The sequence below is a fragment of the Alligator mississippiensis genome, chromosome 7, assembly GCF_030867095.1.
Source record: "Alligator mississippiensis isolate rAllMis1 chromosome 7, rAllMis1, whole genome shotgun sequence".
Classification (NCBI taxonomy): domain Eukaryota; kingdom Metazoa; phylum Chordata; order Crocodylia; family Alligatoridae; genus Alligator; species Alligator mississippiensis.
Window position 1 is genome coordinate 13,496,605 of NC_081830.1, and position 24,909 is coordinate 13,521,513.

General features: G+C 43.7%; 3 protein-coding genes and 1 pseudogene across 3 annotated transcripts; 3 read left to right on the forward strand and 1 right to left on the reverse strand.

Moving 5' to 3' along the window:
* Positions 1-576: 576 nt before the first annotated feature.
* Positions 577-1,412, forward strand: LOC132251760 (olfactory receptor 14C36-like). Its single transcript, XM_059731692.1, has one exon. The coding sequence runs from the start codon at positions 577-579 to the stop codon at positions 1,207-1,209; it is 633 nt and encodes a 210-aa protein (XP_059587675.1). The 3' UTR covers positions 1,210-1,412.
* A 7,828-nt stretch (positions 1,413-9,240) lies between these two features.
* Positions 9,241-10,161, forward strand: LOC132251761 (olfactory receptor 14A16-like). Its single transcript, XM_059731693.1, has one exon. It carries the CDS (start codon positions 9,241-9,243, stop codon positions 10,159-10,161), a length of 921 nt encoding a protein of 306 aa, XP_059587676.1.
* A 6,713-nt stretch (positions 10,162-16,874) lies between these two features.
* LOC132251762 (olfactory receptor 6F1-like) lies at positions 16,875-18,425 on the reverse strand (annotated as a pseudogene).
* Positions 18,426-24,042: 5,617 nt separating this feature from the next.
* On the forward strand, positions 24,043-24,537 carry LOC132251763 (olfactory receptor 14A16-like; the record flags this gene model as incomplete). Its single annotated transcript, XM_059731694.1, has 1 exon — positions 24,043-24,537. A coding segment is annotated over exon 1 (495 nt), but the record flags the coding sequence as incomplete, so codon positions are not given.
* Between the last annotated feature and the right edge of the window lie 372 nt (positions 24,538-24,909).

Below are 24,909 nucleotides of genomic sequence, written 5' to 3' on the forward strand. Positions count from 1 at the left end.
ATATAAAACCACCGTTAAGGATGTTTGTGAAGCTCTTTTATACTCAAAAAGACATATTCCCAGCAATAATACTTTCCACTGACAATTTTATAGCACTTAAAGACAGTACTGACAGTTAGTTTACGAGCTATATCTGATATGAGATTGCCTCCTTTTATATTTGCAACATTAATCCTGGCAACTATTCTTGTCCTTTCTTCACAGGCTTGGCACTATGCGCTGAAGAGGGAAATGTCCAACCAAACCACCGTGACTGAATTCCTGCTCCTGGACTTTTCTGATATTCGGGAGCTCCAGATCTTACACTTTGTTATTTTTCTCGCAGCATACTTGGCAGCCCTGATGGGGAATCTCCTCATCATCACAGTTGTAACTCTTAACTGTGAACTTCATTCTCCCATGTTCTTTTTCTTGATTAATTTGTCCATTGTGGATCTTGGCTCCATCTCAGTGACTGTGCCCAAATCCATGTCTAACTCTTTATTGAACACCAGGTCGATCTCCTACTCTGGATGTGTTGCCCAAGTGTTTTGTCTCTTCTGCTTCTTGGGAGCAAATTTATCCCTTCTTACAGTTATGGCATATGACCGATACATTGCTGTCTGCAAACCACTGCATTATGGGATAATAATGAACAGAAGAGCTTGCATCCAGATGGCTGCTTGTTCTTGGACTGCTAGTGTCATCTACTCTGCACTGCACACGGGGAACACCTTTAGTCTCCCCTTCTGCCACTCAGATACCATCAACCAGTTCTTCTGTGAAATACCCCAGCTGCTCAAGCTCTCCTGCTCTGACACATACCGCAGAGAGTTGACAGCTCTTGTCTTAAGTATGTTTTTAGTTCTAGGCTGTTTTGTTTTCATCGTTGTGTCGTATGTTCAGATCTTCACCGCAGTGTGGAGGATCCCCTCGGAGCAGGGCCATCAGAAAGCCTTCTCCACCTGCATTCCTCACCTTATTGTGGTCTCCCTGTTTCTTTCCACTGGTGGCGTTGCCTACTTGAAGCCCATCTCTGACTCCCTGTCCCCCCTGGATCTCCTGGCAGCTGTTCTGTATTGTGTGGTGCCTCCATTGATGAATCCAGTCATCTACAGCATGAGGAACAGGGAGATCCAAGCTGCCCTGATGAAACTGCTCCACAGGCTGATCCGCTCCAAGAACAAAACTTCCATTACTTTGCTTTACTTATGTTTCTTTTATAATTAACTAATGAAATTAGTGTTTTCATACTATAATGTGCAAACTGTTTACAAAAAATGAAGGTGGTGGGTTAATTCTGTAGCTTTGTACGTACAATGACACTTGACTTGAGTCATTTTGTGTTAACACCATTGAAGCAGGAAAGTAATGTTTCATGCATCAATTTTACTGTCTGCGCCACCTAATATATATGCCATCAATTACAAGATGATGAATGGAAGTTGGTGTAATCCATTATTTGGATATAGGCAAATATCCAGATTCTGTGCCGCTGGGATGAACTGCAGACATTTTAGAGGGCAGGCACAGAATTCAGATGGACCTGGATAGACTGGGAAGCTGGGCTAGAAACAACAGGATGAAGTCCAAGGAAAGAAATGCAAGTTGCTGCACCTAGGGAAGAATAATTAAAAGCACAAATACAACCTGGGTTATAAATAACTGTGTGGCAGCATTGTTGAAAAGGATCTTGAACGGTAAGTGTGGCCAAAATTTGGATATTGCTTCCAAGGGAGGTGGTGCTCTCCCTTAACTTGGAGGGTCTGTAAGAGAACCCTGGATAGGCATCTGGCTGGGGTTATCAGACCCCACCACTCTTTCCTGTGTAGGCAGGGGTTGGATTTGATGATCTGTTGAGGTCCCTTCTGACCCTAGCATCTATGAATACATGGATCCTGGGGATCTGGTGCCTCACAGACTCAACATGAGTCATCAATTTGATGTAGCTAAAAAAACATGAATGCAGTTTTGGGCTGCAACAACAGGGGTATTAGTTAGAAAACATGGGAGGTGGTAGGAATTAGTGCTTGGACCAATGCTATTCAATATATTCTTTAATTATATGGACGATGGGGTGGAAAGCTCAATGATTAAGTCAGCAGACAATACCAAGCTGTTCAGATACACGGATGTACTGTAAGATAGGGTGAAGGTCAGGATGACCTTGGAAGACTGGATTTATGGGTGGAACAAAATCAGATGAGGCTTAACAGGGAGGGAGAAGTGCAAGGTCCTTCACCTGGGTAGGGAGAACCCTCACCACAACTATACAATGAGTGGTGGTCCACTGGCTGGCACAGCGTCTGAATCAGACCTGGGGGTCACAATCAACTGGAACACGAGCATATATAAGCCAACTGTGTGTTGAGGCTGCTAGAAGGTAAAACAAAATTCTGGCATTCATCAACTAATGTGTGGCCAATAGATCCAGGAAGGGGCTCCTCCCTCTCTAGTCAGCCTCAGCTGGAGTCCTGTGCCGGTTCTGGGCACCACACTTCAAGAAAAATGTGGATAAGTTCAAGAAGGTACAAAGAAGGGCCACTCATTTGGGTAAGGGCATGGAGGGTAGGCCCTATGAGGAGAGACTCTGGGAACTGGGCCTGTTCAGGCTGAGTAAGAGAAGGCTGAGAGATGACTTGATAGCTGTTTACAAGCACATCAGGGGGGAGCATCAAGAAGTAGGAGAGCGACTATTCAGGAGGGCACCTCAAGGGAGGATGAGGACTCATGGGCATAAACTAATAAAGGGTAACCTTCAGGGTGAACATAAGGAAAAACTTCTTCTCTGTAAGGGTCACCAGGTGCAGTCAACCTCCTTGGAGGTGTTCAAGATGAGGCTGGAAAGGAGCACATCTGAGTCCAAAAACTTCCAGCCCATGGCAGGGGACTGGACTTGATGATCTTACAGGTCCCTTCCAGTTCTATGTTTCTATGGCTCTATACAGCCAATTGACCTGCTCCTGGTTAGGCTTCATCTAGACTATTATGTGAAGTTCTGGGCTCCATGTTGTAAGAAAAAATTTTGAAAAGTTAGGGAAGTTCAGAGATAGGTGACATGAATGAAAATGGGTTGGAATGCAAGCCATGCAAGGAGAGGTTGAGAGAACTAGGCATATCTAGGTGGCAGAAAAGGTAATTATGGGGGCACATCACAGTAGTCTTGAAATATCTGAATAAGTGCCGTGCAACAGTGGGTGGAAAGCAACAGTTCTTCATTGCTGCATAGGGAAGGATGTCAAGCTTCCAATGAAAGAAAAGTAATTTTTGATTAGATTTGAGGAAAAAAGCACTCTTGTTTTTAGAGGAGTGAGGACATTTAATAGATGTCTCAGGGAAGTTGTGGAGTCTTCTTCATTGGAGGTTTTCAAGAAGAGGTTGGATGAACATTGGCCAGGGATAATTTTGGAGTAACATTCTTGCATTTGTGCAGGGATGAGATCACATGATTCTTGAGGCCTCTTCTATTCTATTGTTATTAACTGAGATTCTATTATTATTAAAATTATTTGAACAATAGAATTGTGATTCTAGCATTGTTAATTGCATCACTAATAGGTAGGGGATTTAAACAATGGACCTCTTGTCAGCCCGTAGACTTCTTCAGTCAAATAGAGCTCCTCAATGCAAGTGAGGAAGCTTTGTGACTGATCGGATTTGGCTGAATGCTCTTCCCATGAGATGTCAGGGTGGTTGAAGTCACACATGATGACCACGCACTGAAAATGTGCATCTTCTGCCAGTTCCCTAGCAAATTCATGGTCAAGCTCTTCCTCCTGGTTAGGAGGTCTGTAATAGACTCCTACAGTTATAACACCTGCACCATGGTCTCCCCGTATTGTAACCCAGAGGGTGTCAAGTCACACTCCTTGAGTGCCAATCTCTGCCTATAGTGAAGTGTACTGCCCCTTCACATAGAGAGCTACACCCCTGCCTCTCCTCCGTTATCCCTATGAGATCATATTCATTTTTGGTTACCAAAAGGGCCAGTTTCTCCTGTTTGACCCCATGCTCCTGGCAGTTGTGTACAGGAAGCTAAGCCTGCCATCGGAAGCTCTGGGATTCCCGGTGCTCTTAGAAGAGTCTCGTCCTAGGGCTGGGGTAGGAGTGAGAGCCTTTGTGTTACCTGACCTCCTGATTCTGTGGTTGCCCTGATTCTTCCAGGGCTAGCACAAGTGATCGTCCACCCGTGCCCTGTCGATTTTAGTGTAAATATCATGGCATCCTTGGGTTAAAGAATGACATCATCAGTATTTCCTTCCAATATTAAATGTCAAGAAAAGAGTTTCTGTAGGTTTCTGGATGGGCACATCCCCAGTTAAAAGACTATATTAATGCTGGTTGGACCTTACCGCATGTTTAGCCATGTGTTAATATGAACCTACAATCTTACATATGTGTCCTTTTCTCTTGTTAAACCTAAGTGGCTAAATACATGCATGCTGTGTCAATTTTAGCACGATGGAAAGGCATTTTGGAAGACAAGGACATACAGTATTTCCTAAGACAACCTATGACTGAAGAATAATATCACATGTTGATCCTGTTGATGTTGTTGGGAGCAACCAGTTTCTTTGAAGAGTTCTGATTTTGAGCAATGTATTTGTTCAATGATTGGTAAATTGAAGCACATAAACTTTTAGTAATGATGGGATACATGTCCAAGAAGAGGGTTCAAACTTCCTGTGGCCAAGATGGTTCTGGAAGCAGATCTCTCACTTTCCAAGGCAACTGAGTATGAGGCTGAGTAATGAGAAAGTGCTCTGAGTACTAGGTTGCTGGAAAAGAGGTGGGTTCTTCTTCCTCCATTATGCATAGTTTTAGGACACCTGACATGCACCTAAGTGTCACAGACCCTTTCATTGCTGTGATGACATGTTTTGGAATCCCAAATCTCTTACAGTTGGATGAAGATGGCAATGTACATATCTCTTTCAAAATGGTGGCCATACCCAGACCATACTTTTGTGAGGAAGGCAGCTACACTTCAGACAACACCACCTGAGCCATTGCAGTTTGTACCAGTTTGCTGGTTAGCACTACAGATGAAAGGGACTTGGGGGTCATGATTGACCACAAGATGAACATGAGCCTTCAATGTGATGTGTCATATGTTCAGATCTTCACTGCAGTGTGGAGAATCCCCGCTGAGCAGAGCCGGCAGAAAGCCTTCTCCACCTGCATTCGTCATCTGATTGTGGTATCCCGTCTCTGACTCCCCGTCCCCTCTGGATCTCCTGGCAGCTGTTCTGTATTGTGTGGTGCCTCCATTGATGAATCCGGTCATCTATAACATAAGAAACAAGGAGATCCAAGCTGACCTCAAGCAACTGCTCCATAGGCTGATCCCCTCCAAGAACAATATGTCCATTTTTCTTTCATGACTTCCTTTTCATATATTTTTATTTTCTAATTTACACATGAAATTAGTTTTTTTTCATAGTATTGTGTGAATCTTACAGACTTAAAATGAAGGTGGTGGGTTAATTCTGTAACTTTGTAAGGTCAAAGACTTGGCTTTTATCATTTTCGTTGACACTGTTGAAGTGGGAAAGTAATGTTTCATGCATCAATTTTCGTGTTTTTGCACCATCTAAAATATATCCCTCAATTGCAAGATAATGAAGAATTCTAGTCTTTTGTTTACTAATTGGTGCAATCAATTATTCGGATGACAGAATATACAGGCAACTCTCCAGATGACGTGAAACTGGAATGAAGTGCAAGTACTTTAGGGGACAGGGATAGAGTTCAGATGGATGCGGATAGATTGGGGCGCTGGGCCTGAAACAATAAGATGAAGGCCTAGAAACAAATGCAAGTTGCTGCACATAGGGGAGAATAATAAAAAGCACAAATACAGCTTGGATTATAAATGCCTGGGTGGTATCATTGTTGAAAAGGTGGATCCCAGACTCAATATGAACTAGCAAGTGTGCTAAGAAAGATGTAAAACATAGGAGGTGATAGTACCACTCCACATGGTGCTAGTTTGGCTTCACCTAGACTACTGTGTGACTTTCTGGGGTTCACACTTTAAGAAGGAATATGAAGAAGTTAAAAAAGTTCAGAGATAGGTGACGAAAATGATAAATGGTTGGAAAACAAGCCATGTTAAGAAGAGATGGAGAGAACTAGGCATATTTAGCTTGCAAAAAAGATAATTAAGAGGCAGAACATAGCAGTCTTGAAAAAGCTGAAAAACTGCCAAGAAGAAGAGAGTGAACAATTGATCTCCCTTGTTGAATAGGGAAGGACATCAAGCTTCAGATGACAGTGAAGTAGATTCAGATTAGATTTCAGGGGGAAAAGCACCCTTGTTTCTAGATCAGTGCGGACGTGGAATAGACTGCCCAGGGACATTGTGGAGTTTCCTTCATTTCAGGTTTTCAAAAAGAGGATAGTCATTGCTCATGGATGATTTAGGAGTAACAGACTTGCATTTGTGCAGGGGGTGGACCACAAGATCCTTGAGGCCCCTTCTAACCTTATGAGTTTATTATTATTATCATTGTAATAGCATCATGAATATACAGTGGATTAAAACAGTCAACTGCAAGTGAATGGACACTGAGACAGTAGGGTTACTGTATGTCTTATTGTACAATCTCTTTTATTTCCTTTTTCCTTTCAGAGGGTATACAGACAGATGGGTACTAGTCCTCCTAATCGTTCACGCATGTGTAAATGGCTGGAACTCGAGTTGACATGACTAAAGTTTTGTGAACTTTTCCGGTTATATTAACACAGCACTTTCCAAACAAAAAGGGTTTGAAGGGAAATTTCCTGATGAGCTTTACTACTGATCACATTAAACACCACTTAAAAAAAACAAACAAACAGCCCTGCACTCATCGGCTGCTTCAGCAGCTGTCAAGCCTCTGAGGGCTAATGGCTGAGCCCCCCCGCATAGCGTGGGATAGTGAATGATAGTAGGGATTGCCCCCCTTCCTGGCAGGAGGCAGTAAGTGTGGGGCTTTTTTTTGTTTGATTAAGGTGTCCGGATGCTGGGGTCGGACAGGGTGGCCACAGATGGGGTGGGAGAATGGGTGGGGGATCAGGCCTGTTCAGTTCGGAGATTAAGCCAATTTGGCAGTGGTCGAATCTCTGAATCAGATTTGGCTGAATTGATTTGGGACAGCGATTTGAATCACTGAATCCAACCACTGAACCGGACAAAACCGAATTCAAAGTGAATACTAGCCGTTTTGCACATGCCTACCACAGATGACACATATCCTGGGCCGGAAGTACAAAACAATACCAAAAAGATGATCAAAGTAAAGAATCAAAACAAAACTTTTTTGCTTTAATATACATGAACCCAGGAAGGCTTGTTTCTGATTCTGTGCTTCAGAGGTAAGCTGGGCTCTAGGGAATAAGTCCCAGAAGCCCTAACAAGAGAGATGTGGATAAATCATCTTCCTGCAGCATCAGTTCTTCCAAACCAGTGAAGTTCACCGTCTTCTGCAGAGAGAAACTGGTTTGGATCTACTTGTGCCAGGTCAGTCTTGGAGTGGAGATAGCTCCTACTAAGGTATTCTGACTTCTGAAGATTTGGTAGTGGCAGGGAAAAGGGAAATTAGATAGATCAGGAGAGGGAAAATAAACAGAGACTCCTGGCACTGGAGGATGAGATCACAAGCTGAGAAAAACTTCACATTACTGTAAGTTTATTAGTCAAATTAACTGTGGTTGGTTGGTAAGAAGAGGAATGTGTGTAGAGGTTAGATAGATCAGTAGAGGGAGAATAAGCTAAGAATCTGGAGGATCTCTCGTAAGCTGAGAAAAACTTCACAAGGAATGCTGCAGTAAGTTTTTAATTGCAATTAAATATGGTTGGGTGGCAAGAAGGGTGATGTGTGGGGTATTGAAGAACCTGAATATGACATTCAGCTGGAAAGCTCTCAGCATCTTAATAGTAAGGTATTCAAAATACTTAACTGGTCAAAGGAAAAAAGGCAAGAAAGGAAAGAAAACAGCTCCCTTTGAAATGTGTGGGTTCTCGGTAGGAAGTTCAGATTTGTAGCATTTCAGTAACTTGAGATTTTTCAGTCAAAAGCTCCTGGAGGTTGCACTTTTATACCAGATTATCTCTCCACCCCGGTATTGATGGTTCTTCTTCATAGATTGATGGTTCTGAAGAAAATACATGTATTGTGAAAAAGTATATGTTTAGCAAAAGACCTTTTTTATACGAAAGATCTTTCTAGATTTAAATTCTAAGCCCCACGGCAGAGATTCAGTATTGCCCAGCAACACCAGGATTACAATCCCACCTCAGTCATTGCATCCAGATTTGGTTGTTTTCCAGGAAAAATTCCTGGAGGAGGGAGAACTCAGTAAGCCCCACAGTTGATCCCCCTGGAAATGTACTTGACATACCCGAGTGCCTCTCAAATTAGGATTGGGGGACCCACCAAAGTGTGACGAGGAAATGAATAGTGAGAAGCATCCCTTGCCCAAAAGAGCTTAAAGTTCTTGTACCCAAATGACAAAGATCAATGACACAATGTGGAGGTGACAGAAGGATGGTATTGGCCTATCATGGCATAGAGATGACCGTCCAGATGCAGATGGGGACCATATAAATTGGCTTATAACCACGTGGCAGGCAGAACTCGGAATAGATTCATTTCATACAAGGTGACACTTAGGATGCTGTCTATGTTAATGCTGTATATAGCAGGGAAGAGGAAAGGGTGGTGTTAGCAGTTTATTGACCAGCTTCTTATTGTAGTCACAAGTGCTGTGTTTATTGTGTCTGATCTTTCTGTGGCCTTTAAGTTTGCTGGGGTTCTTGCTTTTCCTGTTGTTGCTATTAGAAATCAAATACAAAATGCTGCACTCTGGTCTGCCAACTTGATGAAGGGAGATGGTTTCATAGTGAGATCTGAAATGAGGAGAATGAGAGCATGAAGCAATTAAAAGCAAACCGTCTGAGATGTTGCAAAACTGATATTCATAAGTATAAACCTTGTTTTGTTCTGAAATACTCAATCTTGTGATGTTTGGTTTTATACATACATATATGCCCACAGATAAGGAATTTGTGTCATTTCCTTATACTCATAAAAACATATTCCCAGCAATAATACTTTCCACTGACAATTTTGCAGCACTTATAGATAGACAGTACTGACAGCTTGTTCATGAGGTGTTTCCAAATTGGGATTCCCTCCTGTTATTTTTGTAACTCTGATCCTGACCACTGTCCTTGTCCTTCCTTCACAGGCCTTGCACTATGCACTGAAGAGGGAAATGTCCAACCAAACCATCGTGACTGAGTTCCTGCTCCTGGGCTTTTCTGATATTCGAGAGCTCCAGATATTACACTTTGTTATCTTTCTAGCAGCATACTTGGCAGCCCTGATGGGGAATCTCCTCATCATCACAATTGTAACTCTTAACTATGAACTTCATTCTCCCATGTTCTTTTTCTTGATTAATTTGTCTCTTCTGGACCTTGGCTCCGTCTCAGTGACCATGCCCAAATCCATGTCTAATTCCCTATTGAACATCAGGTCAATCTCCTACTCTGGATGTGTTGTCCAAGTGTTTTGTCTCATCTGCTTCTTGGGAGCAAATGTATCCCTTCTCACAGTTATGGCATATGACCGATATGTTGCCATCTGCAAGCCACTGCATTATGGAATAATAATGAACAGGAGAGCTTGCATCCACATGGCCGCCTGTACTTGGACTGCTGGTGTCATCTACTCTGCATTGCACACTGGGAACACTTTTACCATACCCTTCTGCCAATCAAATACCATCAACCAGTTCTTCTGTGAAATACCCCAGCTACTCAAGCTTTCCTGTTCTGGCACATACCTCAAAGAGCTCGCAGCTCTTGCCTTTAGTGTGTGTTTAGCTTTAGGCTGTTCGGTTTTCATCGTTGTGTCGTATGTTCAGATCTTCACCGCAGTGTGGAGAATCCCCTCGGAGCAGGGCCATCAGAAAGCCTTCTCCACCTGCCTTCCTCACCTTATCATGGTCTCCCTGTTTCTTTCCACTGCCGGCATTGCCTACTTGAAACCCATCCATGACTCCCCATCCCCTCTGGATCTCCTGGCAGCTGTTCTGTATTGTGTGGTGCCTCCATTGATGAATCCAGTCATCTACAGCATGAGGAACAAGGAGATTCAAGCTGCCCTGAGGAAACTGCTCCAAAGGTTTTGAGGAATCTACTCGAGAAATAATAGGTCTATCATTCTTTAATTACTTCACTTTAGTAGTACATATATTTTTGGTGATGAATTGCTTTCATACTATCATGTGAAACCTGCTTATAAAAATGAAGGTGGTGGGCTTAATTTTGTAGCATGCTAAGGACAATGATTCTTTATGCAGATCATTTTGCATTAACACTGTTGAAGTGGAAAAGTATTATTTCATTCATCAATGTTTCTTTGTCCCACCTAAAATAAATCCCACCAATTGCAATGTCATAGAATTATAGAAAATCATAGTAATTAGCATTGGAAGGGATCAAAAGATGTAATCTAGTGCAGGGGTGCCCAAAGTTTTTATGCTATGACCCAGCTAACCGTGGCTTGGCAAACCATGGCCCAGCAGTCACAGAGGACTCCAGATAGATTTTCTGGCCGACAGGTAAGGATACCTATCTTCAGGGCAGTGGTGCAGCAAACCCTGAGCTGCCATGGGCCTAGCCGAAGGGGCCATGGCCTCTCCATCCAGCTGTGGCGGGCCATGGTTTGCCGGTCTGCTGCTACTTCCGGTCTGGCAGCCAACCATGCTGCAGACCAGCAGCTGCTGCCCAGGGATTAAGAACCCCGATCTAGTTAAAATCCCAAAATTATAAAGAATTTTAGAATTTTTTTTCTAGTTGGTATAATTAGCTATTTGGATGGCAGAATATATAAAAATATCCAGATGAGGTGAAACTGGGATGAACTGCAAATACTTTATATCATAAACATAGATATATATAGATTGGGAAAATGGGCTAAAAACAACAGGGTGAAATGTAAAGAAATAAATGCAAGGTGCTGCACCTATCAAGGACTCATCAAAAGCCAAATACAGGTTGGGTTATAAATGGCTGGGTGACAACAGTGTTGAACAGGATCTGGGGAGTCTGGTGGGTCACAGACTCAACATGAGACAGCAACTTCATGTAGCTGCAAAAAAACTGACTTCAGTTTGGGGCTTCCACAACAGAGGTATTAGATTAAAACATGGGAAGTGATGGTTTCCACTCTCCATGGTGCTGGTTAGGCTTCATCTAAAGTATTTTGTGAAGGTCTGGGCTCCGCATTTTAAGAAGGAATATGGAGAAGTTAGAGAGTTCAGAGATAGGTGAAAGAATGCTAAAGGGCTGGAAGGCAAGTCATGCAGGGAGAGGGTAAGAGAACTAGGCATGCTTAGCTTGCAGAAAAGGCAATTAAGGGGCAGATCATAACAATCTTTAAATATCTGAAAAGCTGCCAAGAAGAAGAGGGTGAACAACTATTCTCCCTTGCTGCATTGGGAAGGATATCAAGCTTCAGATTATAGCAAAGTAGAAGTAGATTAGACTTTGGGGAAAAAGCTCCCTTGTTTTTAGAATAGTGAGGAAATGGAATAGACTTCTCGGGGAAGTTGTGCAGTCTCTGTCATTGGAGGTTTTCAGAACGAGGCTGGAGAGGCACTCATCAGGGATGATTTAGGAGTGACATTCCTGCATTTGTACAGGGGCTTAGACCACATGGCCCTTGAGGCCCCTTCTAACCCTTCAATTTTATTGTTCTAATATAATAAAAGGCTTAGTCTTTCTGTTGGTCTGTCTTCAAAGCTTTTGCCCTACTGTGCATGTGCCAATTGGCTGGGCTGGCTGGGTGGCCAGGGGCAGGGCCAGCTGAGTTAAAACGGGACCCCTTTGCCATGCCACCTTCTCCTGCAGCCTCTGGCTCGGTGGTTCCCCCCACCCCACCTCCACAGAGGGAAAAAAAATAAAGATGACATGAGCACTTTAGAAATGGTGGGGCCAGATGAGGTAAAGTGTGAGCCCCTCTGTCACGGTGGGGTTGGACCTGAAGGGTGGGGAGGAGGAGCAGCGGGGTCAGACCTGAACTGGGGGAGAGTGGGGGCAAGGTCAGACCCACAGAGCAGGGGAGGGAGTGGGTGAGGCGGGATCAGACCTGAACCAGGTGGGGGGGGCAGGGAGCAGTGTTAGCCCTGAAGTGGGGGGGGGGGGTGGCGAACCGTGTTGGACATGATTGGTGGCAGAGCGTGGGGGTTGGATGCTAACGGGGGGGAGGGAGGTGGGGCTGGGTTGGACACACACTGAGGGTGTTTGATGGCAGGGACTGGCCTGATCCAGGGGGGATGGGGGAAACAAGATTGAACCCAAACCAGGATGAGAGGGATGCCTCACCCAAACAGGGCGAGGCAGGGAGTAGGGGGAGAGTTGGAACTGAATGGGGGGATGGGGTCAGACCCAAAGTGGGAGAGCAGGTTCAGACCCAAAGCGGGGAGCGGGGTGTGCTTAGTGACCCGTTGCAGAGGCAGTTCTCAAAGTAATATTGGCTGACACAAAGTCAGCCTGACATAAGTTCACAATATTTGGTTGCGAGTAAAAGGGTATGAATTTTGTCAGCCTTTGGGGAAAATACTGGAAACTCAGAATTGGGCCTAGGAGTTTTATAGCAGGCTCTGTAGGTTATGTTTAACGCACATTGGCAGAGCTATGTGTGTATGTGCATGCACAATTGTTTTGGAGCCCAGCGTTGGGTAGCAGGGGGGCCTACAGGTCATGCATGCGGCTCCTGGGCATATATTTATGTCTGGCAGGGTGGCACCTTACAGGCTAACTGGTTATCTGCCACTAAAGGCTGGAATCCAAGCAGTGTTTTTTGAACGTGACACCTGGGCCTGCCCGCCTGTGCCGACCTCCTGGGAACCTGGGCTGCGTTTGTGTGTCAGTGGCACTACGCCGCACCCTCACATTCCTTGTAGACTGTATGGATGGGATTCATTCACAGAATTAATGAATAAAGGCATCACCCTTCCCATGAACTGGCCATCACAGCTTGACCCATACTACCTTACCCATCAGGGGGCAACTTGACATACGAGCTGTTCATTTCCTTCCTTCTCACACTTTAATCTATACTCCCTGACTTGCTTTTCATACCAGCCCCAGAAGACTTCCTCAGACCTGCATTTCCCAAATTACTTTTTATTCTAACGACTCCCCGTGGGACCCATCAAGAACAATCGATAGCTTTGTTTCTGTCACAGCCCTTAATGCCCAGAGATTTGCCAGATCTCCCTGCAGTGTCCCTGGCTCCTCACCTCAGCACAGTATTCCTTGGAGCGCCCATTAAAGTGCATGATGTTATAATGATGGATGTGGGCTCCTACAATTCTCTGGAGCAGCAGGTGCTTCACCGCTAATTAGCGAGATGTCTTTTTAGAAGGTGTGCTGCTGAGAGAGTTGTTGTTAATGATTATTGGAACTTTTTATTTTTTTAACTGAAAATTTTATTAGTTTTATCCAAATGAAAAAATAAAGTTAACATGTTTCAAATGAAATGGATGAGGAAGCTTTCGGAGTAGGGGTCTGTCACTCCAGATCTTTGATTAGATGGATAGAAACAGATGCAACCTGTTGGCTATTATGTTCTTGCCACTTCCCTTGACTAGTCATGAGGGGCTAGGAGTCTTTGCTTGATCTTTAACCCTCTTCTGGGGATGGCTATGGTAGTGGTTACAGTTGCATTGCAAAACCTTGCTAGGTTCATTTCCCATTTGCTTTGTCTCTAAACAATTAGCTATACCATCATGAAAAATATTCTTTAAAACTAACAAAACAAACCAACGATGTTTAAAAAAATAATGCAGTACTCCTGACATAGAAAATAGCCACTCTGTAGCCTCTGCCCAATGAAGTTCACTGTGCATAAAGAATGTGTTCATAAGTCTTGGGTGTAAAGACACGGAGAGAGAGACAGATAGAGAGAGAAAGAGAGAAAAAAAAGAATTTTATTTTTTTTTTTACATGATTGCAAACTATTAATAACAAAATCAATGGCCCTCCCAAAGAGCTAAGAATGAAATACTTGTTGGTAATAAAAACACTCATTTGACCAAATACTGAAACCTGTTTAGAAACCACCTGAATATAGAGAATACAGAATTCTTCAGTATCTGCTTAATGAACTTGAACTGCACAAGAAGTGGGTTTGTTACTTTTCAGAAGATTTATCTATCATTCTTTCTTTCTTCCTCTTTCTGTCCTTTGCTTTCTGGTCTGGGCACATTTGGATCTAAACACTTAGCTTTATAATAAAATGTGGACTAGTTTGTGTCATGCTGGGCTGTGGAAGAGGCACTCTGCAACCTAAGTGGTGCACAGAGGTGCCCATGGCCAAGACCCCATGCAGCAGCTGTCACTGGAAGCCACCGTTTCTCTTGGTGATGGGTACCCTGCACAGGGTGTGCCAGGATGTGTTGACTTACCCTGGTCTTGTTGTCACTAAGCATCATCTCCAATTCATGTCAGGCTATTTTTAATATAATCTCTGCTGCAGCCAGGGCAGGCAGCAAAGACAGGGATGTGGCACACTTTGACCGTGCATGTGAACAGTGCCTTCCCAGACAGGATCTCAAGGCAGATCACCTGAGTTGTAGCTGGGCACAGGGAGGGACAGCAGAGTGCCAGGCCTGCCACTCCCATTGCTGCCCACCACTAGAGAAACAGGCAGTGATAGAGGTGGCCTGTCTAGTGAGCTGCCACTGGGGAAGACTTGTGGTGTGCAGACTTGGACTTCTAGTAGGGAGGAAGGAGCAGAGGCACCTGTTCCTCTTAGGCAGAATTTGGGGGTGGGTTGGACCCTCCACTGCAGCTCTCTTACTCTCTGCCTCTGGCCTGCTTGTGAGAGGTGACAGCCTAGAAATGAGACAGTAAAGCCACTCTGGGGATGTCCTGTCTCTCAGAGGTGCTCTTAAGACTGCTTGGAAAGTGGTATGAGCATACACACCGTTATAATAACTATCGTATAAGTTCCTACATAAAATAGAGGAGAATGTGGCTCCATTAGGTGTGTGTTGGGTGTGAGCCAGTGGTTCTCAGCCCCTACTGTGTATGTGCAGCTGCCCACTGATAGCTGCTCATCTTTTGCAATTTATATCCATGCCTTGAGTCCTGAAGGTTATCACACTGCCTCACAGTGGCTGTTACAAGCCATTTCCCTTGAGGAAATGGTTACCTCTGACTAGACATGGACACACAACACCTTCACCAGTGTAATTACCACTGCTATGTATTTCGACCTGCTTGTCCCTGCAGTATTCCTACACAAGATTCAAACAAGTTACACAAATGTAGGGCTGTACATCTTGTGGTTTCTTGTCTACACCAGCATAAGGCTGGTGACTGATCGATGCATCCTACATGTCTGATCCCCATAAAAATTCATCTTTCTAATGCACTGCTTCAGGGGTATATGGTAGCACAGAGTGCTAGGCAGAAAGAAGTTAAAATCTTCTACAGATCTATGGCTTAATATAGTAGTTTCCAAACTGTCGTACATGTCCCACTGATAGTACAAATGGACATGCTGGTTAGATTTTCACCTGAACAAGTCTTATTGTATTTAGTCTGGGGTACAGCAGGGGTTTCCCCTGTCCCCAGCACCGTTTATTTGTGCTGTTGAGATGATATCTATGTCACAGTAAGGAACAGATTGTGCCCTACTTGTTCTTTGGAACAAGTCTGGAACAGGCCTGGCCATGCCCCCGCGCCTGGCGCTGCAGTAGCAAAGGGGGAGCGCCTGGTGGACCCCGGCTTAGGTCCATGCAGATGGAACAGGGAGGAATTAAACCCCCACCCTGGCCAGGTCACTCCAGGCTACTGCTGGGGCTGGCCAGGCCCCTCCCACTGGAGCAGCAAGGGAGAAATGCCTGGCAGGTCCATGCTGGTGGGACAGGGGAGGGAGAAGTGGAATAAAACTCTTCCCTGCTCCCTTCCAGGGCCAGCGTCTGGCCAGGCCCCCGCCCCTACCTACCCCTGCTCTGGCTGGGGAGCAAAGGGGCAGGACCAGCCCTGCTTGGCTGGAGCAGAGAGCGCAATTCAGCCCAGAGAGCATGCTGGGATGCTGGGGGATTCTGGTTTAACTTAACCAGGAAGAGGTCTGGGACAGAAATTTCATAAACCTGTTTGAGCTCTATCAGTTAAGTCAATACTGCATTCAACCAGGTTTATCTCAAACTGGTTTTGGCCATTTTGAACCTGGCTTATGTGCACTGCACTTATATTCTGTTACGGTTTTAAACCAGTTTCTGATCCCTTAAACCGGTCTGTGTGTAACTTCTGTCCTTAGCCCTCAACATTATTTCCAAATCACAGATTTATTTATCTTTTTACCATGCTTGATATTTACTCAGTAGTTGGACTGAATGTTGAAAGGAGCCTCCGTTACTCTTAAATACATGAGCCAGTAGTTACACTGTCTTCCAGTTCTTTGGTTAGATAGGAACATGACAGCTGTGGGTAACCAGAGCACTTGCTACCTAGATAGTAATAATGACAATGGTTCGGATTTTCAGGGAAGCTAAAGGGAGATCATAACACAATCTACACTTTTCCTCAGTAGAGTCCAGAAAGCTTTAAGAAAACAAAGCCAGCACCATTAACTCTAGCTTGTGGATGGCAAAAACAGGCACAGAGAACTGGAGCAACTTGGCCAGGTCACAGACTTCCTTTGCCATAGGCTTGGAAATGTAGCCCAGGTCTACAGGGCCCGACCTCCCCAGGCGTGACATCCTCTTTCTAGCATGCTGAGGTCACAGTGACTTCTGAGAATAAGGGATATCAGCACTTGGACAGTAAAAATGTCATCAGACAGTATATTGTTTATCTACTGACAGTAACATTTTGGGAGAGTGAGTCATGCCGCATTGACCACTTTTCTCAAAGCATCCTTCACCCCTTTGTTCCTCAAAGCATAGATAAACGGGTTCAGCACTGGAGTGACAATAGTGTTTAGTACATGGACAGTTTTGGTCAAATCCAGTGACTCCTTTATGGAAGGCTTGACATGCAGGAAAATGGTGGAGCCATACCAGATAATCACGACAATCAGATGAGAAGAACAAGTAGAAAAGGCCTTTTGGTGACCTTTGGCTGATGGGATGCTCAATATGGTGGAGATGATGTAAATGTAGGATACCAAAGTTATTGTGCATGAGCCCAGGATGACAATGAATGAGATGATGAAGGCCACCAGCTCCACTGACTGTGTGTCAGTGCAGGAGAGAACTATCCATGGGGCTATGTCACAAAATAAATGATTAATGATATTACGGCCACAGAAGGACAGCCTGGAGATCAAATATGCTGGGGCAGAAATAGCTACAAAGCCACAGAGCCAAGAGCCAGCTGAGCAGACAAGGTGCCATTCATAATGGAGCTATAGTGCAGTGGGTAGCATATGGCCAAATACCGGTCATAGGCCATGACAGCCAGGAGGAAATATTCTGTACAGCCCAGGGAGAAAACAAAGTACATCTGTAGGAGGCAGCTAAGGAAGGAGATTGCCTGACTTTCCTCCAAGAGGACAGCCAGGGCTTTAGGGACACAAGCTGTTGTGTACCATATTTCCAGGAAAGAGAGGTTGCAGAGAAACCAGTACATGGGTGTGTGTAGCTGTGGGTGAGTTCTCACTAAGAGTATGATGGAGACATTTGCTGTCACTGTCAGGATGTACATGAAGAGGAAGAGCATGAAGAGGGAGACCTGAAAATAACAATTGCCAGGGAATTCTTGGAGGATGAAAACTTACAAACTGCTCTGGTTCCCCCTCTCTGCACTGGCTGTAACATTCATCTGTCAAGTCACAAGACACAGTAAGGGATACAACTGAATACTACCGAATACATTGCTGGATGTTGTGAAATATATTTAATAACGTACTCATTAAAAATATATATATCCTTTTGGAACAAGCTTATGAAACACCGTCATCTATTGTTCTCTCCTCTGTTATTAACCTCTAGACACAACTCGATGTGACTCGGACTACCCCAGTGGCTCAGAAAACACTACAACAATCATAGGGAGAGAGTTTTAAAAGAACTGAATGGGTTGGGGTTTTTTTGGATGATGATGGTGATGATGATGATGATACTGAGCAATCAGTTCAATACACTTTAGAAAGTGTCCTCATTTTCAAAAATGCTGCTATCTGAAAGTCAAGCCTACCTTTAAAAGCTGCAACTTATGCCCTTGGCACCCATTCAATTTTTGTCATTCCAAATCCATTTCCGACATCCTGAAGTGTAAGGAGAGGCACATTCAAGCCATTTGACAGCAGAAGAGAAAAGATGCAAAGTTGAGGTTTATCTTGGGATCGTAGCATCTTTGACAGGCACATCAAACATGTACCTGCTGTATAGAGATACTGCTGTCTTCCAACATCCCAGAATGCACCCTTCCCCATCCTTATTTACAGCTTTGGAGATGGGAATTAACCCTTAATTGTCCCAACAAGCTGCAAACTAGCTCCTTGGCCCATCCCACACTGCACACAGGAACTAAGTTTCTGCTAGAGTACCCAGGGGAAGAGCAGGGTTGGGCCCTACCACCATCATCTGCACCCCTAAACCTCAGCTTCCCCCGCAAGCCAAACGCAGGCTGTCAGCCAGACAGGCAATTTGCACTTCGTTCAGTTCTCAGGAATTAGTGGAGCAAGGCATGCTGGAATATCTGCTCAGCATCCCTATAGTGGTGGAGCATGAGCACTGCATGCTCAGACTCATTGGGAGTGCCTGCTTCTGTATTGTTCCAACTTTATTGCAGCACAAAATCCCCAAATTTGGAATTGCACAAACTGAATATGGCCCAAGGCCCATTGGCACTCAAAATGGGACATGCTGAAAACCCCTATTCAACTTTGTGTATCTTGGCACACAATAAGCAAAAACAAGAGAACAGGGGACTGTAAAGAAATGGATCTGGAGAAGGAATTTAGTCCACCCCTGTGCCAAGGTAGGGTCATGTAAGTCTAAAGTATTCTGAACAGATATTTGTTTCACATGCTGTCAATAACCAATGACGTACATTCCCTGGGTAATCATTAGGACTAGCCTGTGCTCATTTAGAGCAGCCTACCTAGAGAAATGGGAATCTCCATCCTTGGAGCAGGTTACACAGACATTTAGCAGCGATGGTTTAGTCAGGGTTGATCCTGCCTTGAGCAGGGAGCTGGATTAGATGACCTTCTGAGGTCCCTTCCAGCCAAGGATTTCCAAAAGAAACAAAGAGGTTGAAGCACCCAACTCATGAATTGAGTCTTTGGCATCAAATGTCTCCTTTTGAATATGCAATGGTAGTAATATATTGATGCAAACAGCATTCAAATATGTAGAAGCAAAGGTCATTAAACTGATTTTATATTACTAAGAACCAACTTGGATGAGACTTTCAGAAAAAGCCTAATTGAATTTGCTACCCACATGAAATTCATTGGAAGATGATTGCTAAATTCCCTTGGACTTCCTTGGAAAAATAGTCATATGATCTGTTTCTCTTACACTCAGTCAGGTTCACAGAGGAGAAAACAGCAGTCTCATAAATTAGGTTTGGAGTCTGTGTGAAGAAGAGCAAAAACTTGTTAAAGTGTTTTTCAGAAAAGGGAAAACCTGCGGAGGATGGGTGTGACCTACTTTCACCATTGCAGAAACAGAAAGCTTATATGGTTATAGAGAATAATTTACACTTAAAATTGGGACACAGCCACAGTTGCTTAAGGTTGGCAAGATGGAACTAAAACACTTGGGAAAGGGGGACGTATATATGTGTTTAGTGTAGATAAACATAGAAATTATAACTGAAATTAAATAGAGACTGAAAACCAGAGGGCTATGAAAATACACGTGCAGGCACATATGCAGGCAGAGGGTGTCAAAAGAAAGGGGTCAATGTATGTTTGTGTGTGGAGAGAAAGAGAGAGGCTAAAGTTAAGTTTGAGGCTTTCAAAGAGTCCTAAGAGAGTTAAGCACCTGAATGCTTTTGACATTTTATTAGAATTTGATACCTCTTAAGTACTTTTGACAAGCCTAGACTGAATAGAAATGGACACTTAGCCCAATGACAAAAATTATTATAGAAGTTTAGTTCAGCTCTCTTGAGATTAATACATTGCACATTCAGTTGGTACAAATCAATGTAGCTGTGTTGAAACAAGTGGGACAAATATTCCTTTCATGTATAAAAGTGCAGCTCCATTTACATCACTTGAGGATCAAAACAAAGATAACTAATTTGGCACGCACCAGAATGATGCTTTCTAGAAACTATTGTAACAGAAGTGTCTAAGTACTACTGTAATATTTGTAAATAAGAAATTGTGGGAATAGGATACAAAAAAAGACGATGCAGTGGGCAACAGAGATTGAACAGAATGAGACAAAATAAAGTAACCCACAATATTAAATAGTACAAAGAAGATAAATTAGTGATAGCTGCTCTTTCCCATAAAATGTTTGAACTAAAAATAATATAAACTATGTTATGATGATGTTTATGATGTTGTTTATAATAATGATGATGATGATGATGTAATTACCCTGTGGAACCCATCACTACCAGTTATTAAAACAATCCAGCCCTTGGCAGAATTTAAAGGAAAAGAAAATGATGTAGGTAATGATAGGTAATCTGTAGACATTTACTTTTGAATTTTTATACATATTTTATGTTAGTTATTATCAAAGAAAGCCAAGAAAGAAGTGATGTATCCAGTTAGAAGAAAAAAGGAGGAGAGAAATGAAGAGAAATAGATGAAAAGACAAAATGAAAGAAAGAAATGCACATCTAGAAATACAAAGAATCAAAGAGAGGAATACTGACACACACCCCAAGATAAAAATCAAGATAAAAAGACAGAAACAAGAGAGGTCTGGCCAGGGATAGATGACAAGAAAGGCAGGGAGGGCTGTACAGGGCTAAAGAAAACAAAAAGCGAATGACAGGAAGTGATAAGAGGGGGTGGGTGAACAGAGACAACAGAAAGGAAGATGACAGTGAGAAATGAAATTTGTTACACAGATAGTTATATAGACAAATAGAAAGATGGAATCAGTGGATGTTAACTGAGATTTCTCTTTTCAAATCAGATTTAATTGCAAGGCAGTTAAAAGCCGAGTATCTTAACACAGGGTCACAAAGACGAACGTGGAGGACCCACGGGAAGCTCTCTCAGACGTTCTCTGAACATCCCAATATCTCATAAGCTGAAGTATCTGACACTTATCTTTGGAATAAGGACAGGCCCTTTCATGACTCCTACATGTGCTTCTTTCCTATATGTCCTTGAGCCCCTGGGGAAGAATCTCTGGGGTGACTGCGAATACTGTGTGAATGTGAGGACATCCAATCAATTTGTAGCTAAGCAAATACACTTTCATTCCACTTTGCTTTGAACTCTGAAGCTCTGAAGTCAGAACTTGTTTATTGTATCTCACCGTCTAAGTTGATGAACAGAGACTGTATTTGTCCTACGAGAAACTGTATTTTCCTGGGACAATGTGAATGCATACAGCCATCCATTTCCCATGTCCCAAGGCAAAGCCCAAAAAATGGATCCAGGACAAGAGGCAGTAACAGCTCCTTCTGGGGTATTGCAAAGTGTATCTCAGGGCATCATCCTAGGACAAGTCCCCAGTTGGTCCTCTAGGCACCACCTCTGCCCCAATCTCAGGCCATCATCAACTTGGGGCAGCTGCTGCAGGCCTGGTGTTAGAACTCGACTGCCCAAAAGTAGCAGGGCCCAGGCAGTTTTACCCACCTATTAATTGCACTGAATGGTGAATTTGCCAGCCATTTCATGTTCCCCAGCCACTTAAGTTTAGCATCAGAGCCACGTCCATCTGAACAACCATAGACCCATCCACCCACCAGGAAGATCTACTCATTGGGGGACCTGCCCACCCATCCAATCGTTCATCCACTGAGTCAAGGTCCACTTTGGACACCCCTCTATTCATCCACTCATCCACTGATCCATCAGCAATGGCCCCACCATTATTGTCCAGCGCCATTTGCAAGAGCAACACCAACTGGGGCCAGGAGGAGGCAGTGGATCTCCTTGCTATTTGGGAAGGGGTTGAGAGCCAGTATGGACTCCATTCAAGCCCCCAAAACCTAGCAGCCTTTGAATGGGTCACTGCAGAAATGGCAGCCCATGGACAGAACCATGGTTAGGCTCATTGTTTCTGCAAGTGCCAGGTCACCTGTGTTTCCATTACATGCACGGTGATGTGTACCAGACCCACAGCCACACAGGTATGGCATAATGCATGCCCAGACATACAGTGGACAGATTGTACATAATCCCCAAAAGTGATATGAATTTTGATGCTGCCTTAGTCAAAAGCTTGTAGCCTTCCCAGATGGCACATCTCTTGGGTTGTCACTATGATCATTTCAAGGACTCAAAGACTTTCATGGACAACAGGCTCCAAGAAAATTTCACTGCTTTATTTCCAGGATATACAGAGAAGAAGCAAGTGTCTTATGTGTGTTCAAGAGTCACATTCTCAGGAGTATCCTGAAAGTGGTAAAGACATACCCTGTGTGCTATTCGAAAATTACAGCCCCAAATTTTATCACCAACCAAATGGGCTTACCCTTATGTTCCTTGAATACAAGGTGATGGTTGAAGTGGTATAGAAGAGAGGAGGCCAATGTATTTCTTAGCTTGTGGTCAATCTGGTATTCTCATTTCATGAATGAGAAGAGATGATGAGAAGCATGGCACTTTATACCCCTAGGAAAGTGGGTACTTTTTGTCTGTTATCTTGTTTGCATATCATAGTAATGTATACCACTTTTCCTCTATAGATCTCTAAGCACCTTACATTCCCATGGCAGACTTCAATACCCTAGTAAAATGGAAATACAAAGACATGGCCTTTTTGACTTCAAAACTTCATGCTCAGTTACTTGTGGGTCAGATTCAGGCACTGACATTGATGAAATGATAGGATTTGAACATCTCCAATGATGGTGATTTCACAACAGCCCTAATCAGTCTAGCTCACTGCCCCATTGGTGCATAGGTGAAGACGTTCTCCTGATACCCAATCTGAACCTACTTTATTGGTGTTTTGGATTTTCTCTCTTCTCTACTCCCCTTTGTCCTTCTTCCCTCCTGACTTTGCCCCCATCCCTTCAGATCTCCAATGTTAACAAGTATGTGGACATCATCCCACTTTTCCCTCAAGCTAAGGTCAGTATGTGTCAGCCTCATCTCCTCATCCCCACTTGCTACCATGTAATTGGTCCCTCGCTTTCCACACATGCATCCAACTGGGCTTGTGTGCTCTCCTCCACTGCAGTACTTAGGAAGGAAAGAGCAGACAACCCACTGAAAACTTCCCCATTTTCACAGACATGGGAAATGCATAAGGTTTAATCAGGGGGCATAACAACGTCTCTGCAAAAGCACTAGAACAATACTTCTCCGGCCCACTTTTTGGATGTAATGTGCCGATGTTCTGAAGTGAGAAAAACATTTCATGAAAAATGTAGTCACTTTAGAAACCCTTATCTTTCATCAGAAAACTGCCTTTCAATTGAAAATAAAAGTCTCTAAAAGTGAAGTTATGCACAACTGCAGACAGAAATGGTGGGGTTATTCTCTTGCGTGCTCTTCTTCTGACACAGTCATTCCCTTTCCCTCCACAGGGTCCTAAAAGGCACTGTGGATGATGACGTCCAATTGCACCGCTGTGACTGAGTTCCTACTCCTGGGGTTCTCCGATGCCCTGGGATTGCAGATCTTGCACTTGGCCACTTTTCTAACAATATACCTGGCAGCCCTGATTGGCAATCTCCTTGTTATAACCCTCATTGCCGTTGACAGCCACCTCCACACCCCGATGTACTTCTTCCTCCTTAATCTGTCCATCCTCGACATTGGATCCATCTCTGTCATTGTTCCCAAATCCATGGCCAATTCCATACTGAAAACCAGGCTGATTTCCTATTCTGGATGTGTCATCCAAGCTTTTTTCTTCCTCTTCTTCATTACAGCAGACCTTGCCATTCTCACCATGATGGCTTATGACCGATACATTGGCATCTGCAAACCACTGCACTATGCAACAGTGATGAACAGGAGAGCTTGTCTGCAAATGGCAGCCACGGCCTGGAGCACAACTCTTCTGTACTCTGCCCTGCACACGGGGAACACCTTTAGACTGCCTTTCTGCCACTCCAAAATCATCAACCAGTTCTTCTGTGAAGTCCCCCAGCTACTTAGGATCTCTGGCTCGGAGGTGTTTACTAGTGGAATTCAGATTCTTATCTCTGGTGCATGTTTAGGTCTTGTTTGCATTGTGTTTATATTTGTGTCTTATATTCAGATATTCACTACTGTAATGAGGGTCCCTTCTGAGCAGGGCCGGCATAAAGCAGTTTCCACCTGTCTTCCTCACCTCATTGTCGTCTCTTTGCTCGGTAGCACTGGTCTGATTGCCTATGTGAAGCCCACATCTGAATCCCCATCAGCTGTGGACCTCATAGTATCTGTTCTCTATTCCATGATCCCACCAATGATGAATCCGGTCATCTACAGCATGAGAAACAAGGACATCAAAGCAGCACTGTGGAAATTGGTGAGATGGAAGTGGTTTATTCCAAAGAAAATGTCAGTTATTCTCCAGTGACTTTGGTTTGACTGACCATTTTTATAGAAACAGAGTTTTTAATACAAATTAACTCCACCAATGTCAGTAGTGGAGCTTTAATAGAAACAATCAACTGTGTTATTAATACAGATTAATTGAACCAGTGTCAGTTGTGCTTCTGTAGGTTTATACCATTTAAAATAATTTATCTAATTTTAAGCTTGTCTCCCTGAAATTGTTGTTCTCTAAGATATCACTCTGTCCTAGATGATCTTCTTGTATCTGTTCAAT

Excerpts from the sequence above, each read along its gene's own strand:
- LOC132251760 (XM_059731692.1), top strand. The coding sequence starts at position 577 with ATGGCATATGACCGATACATTGCTGTCTGCAAACCACTGCATTATGGG.
- LOC132251761 (XM_059731693.1), top strand. The coding sequence starts at position 9,241 with ATGTCCAACCAAACCATCGTGACTGAGTTCCTGCTCCTGGGCTTTTCT.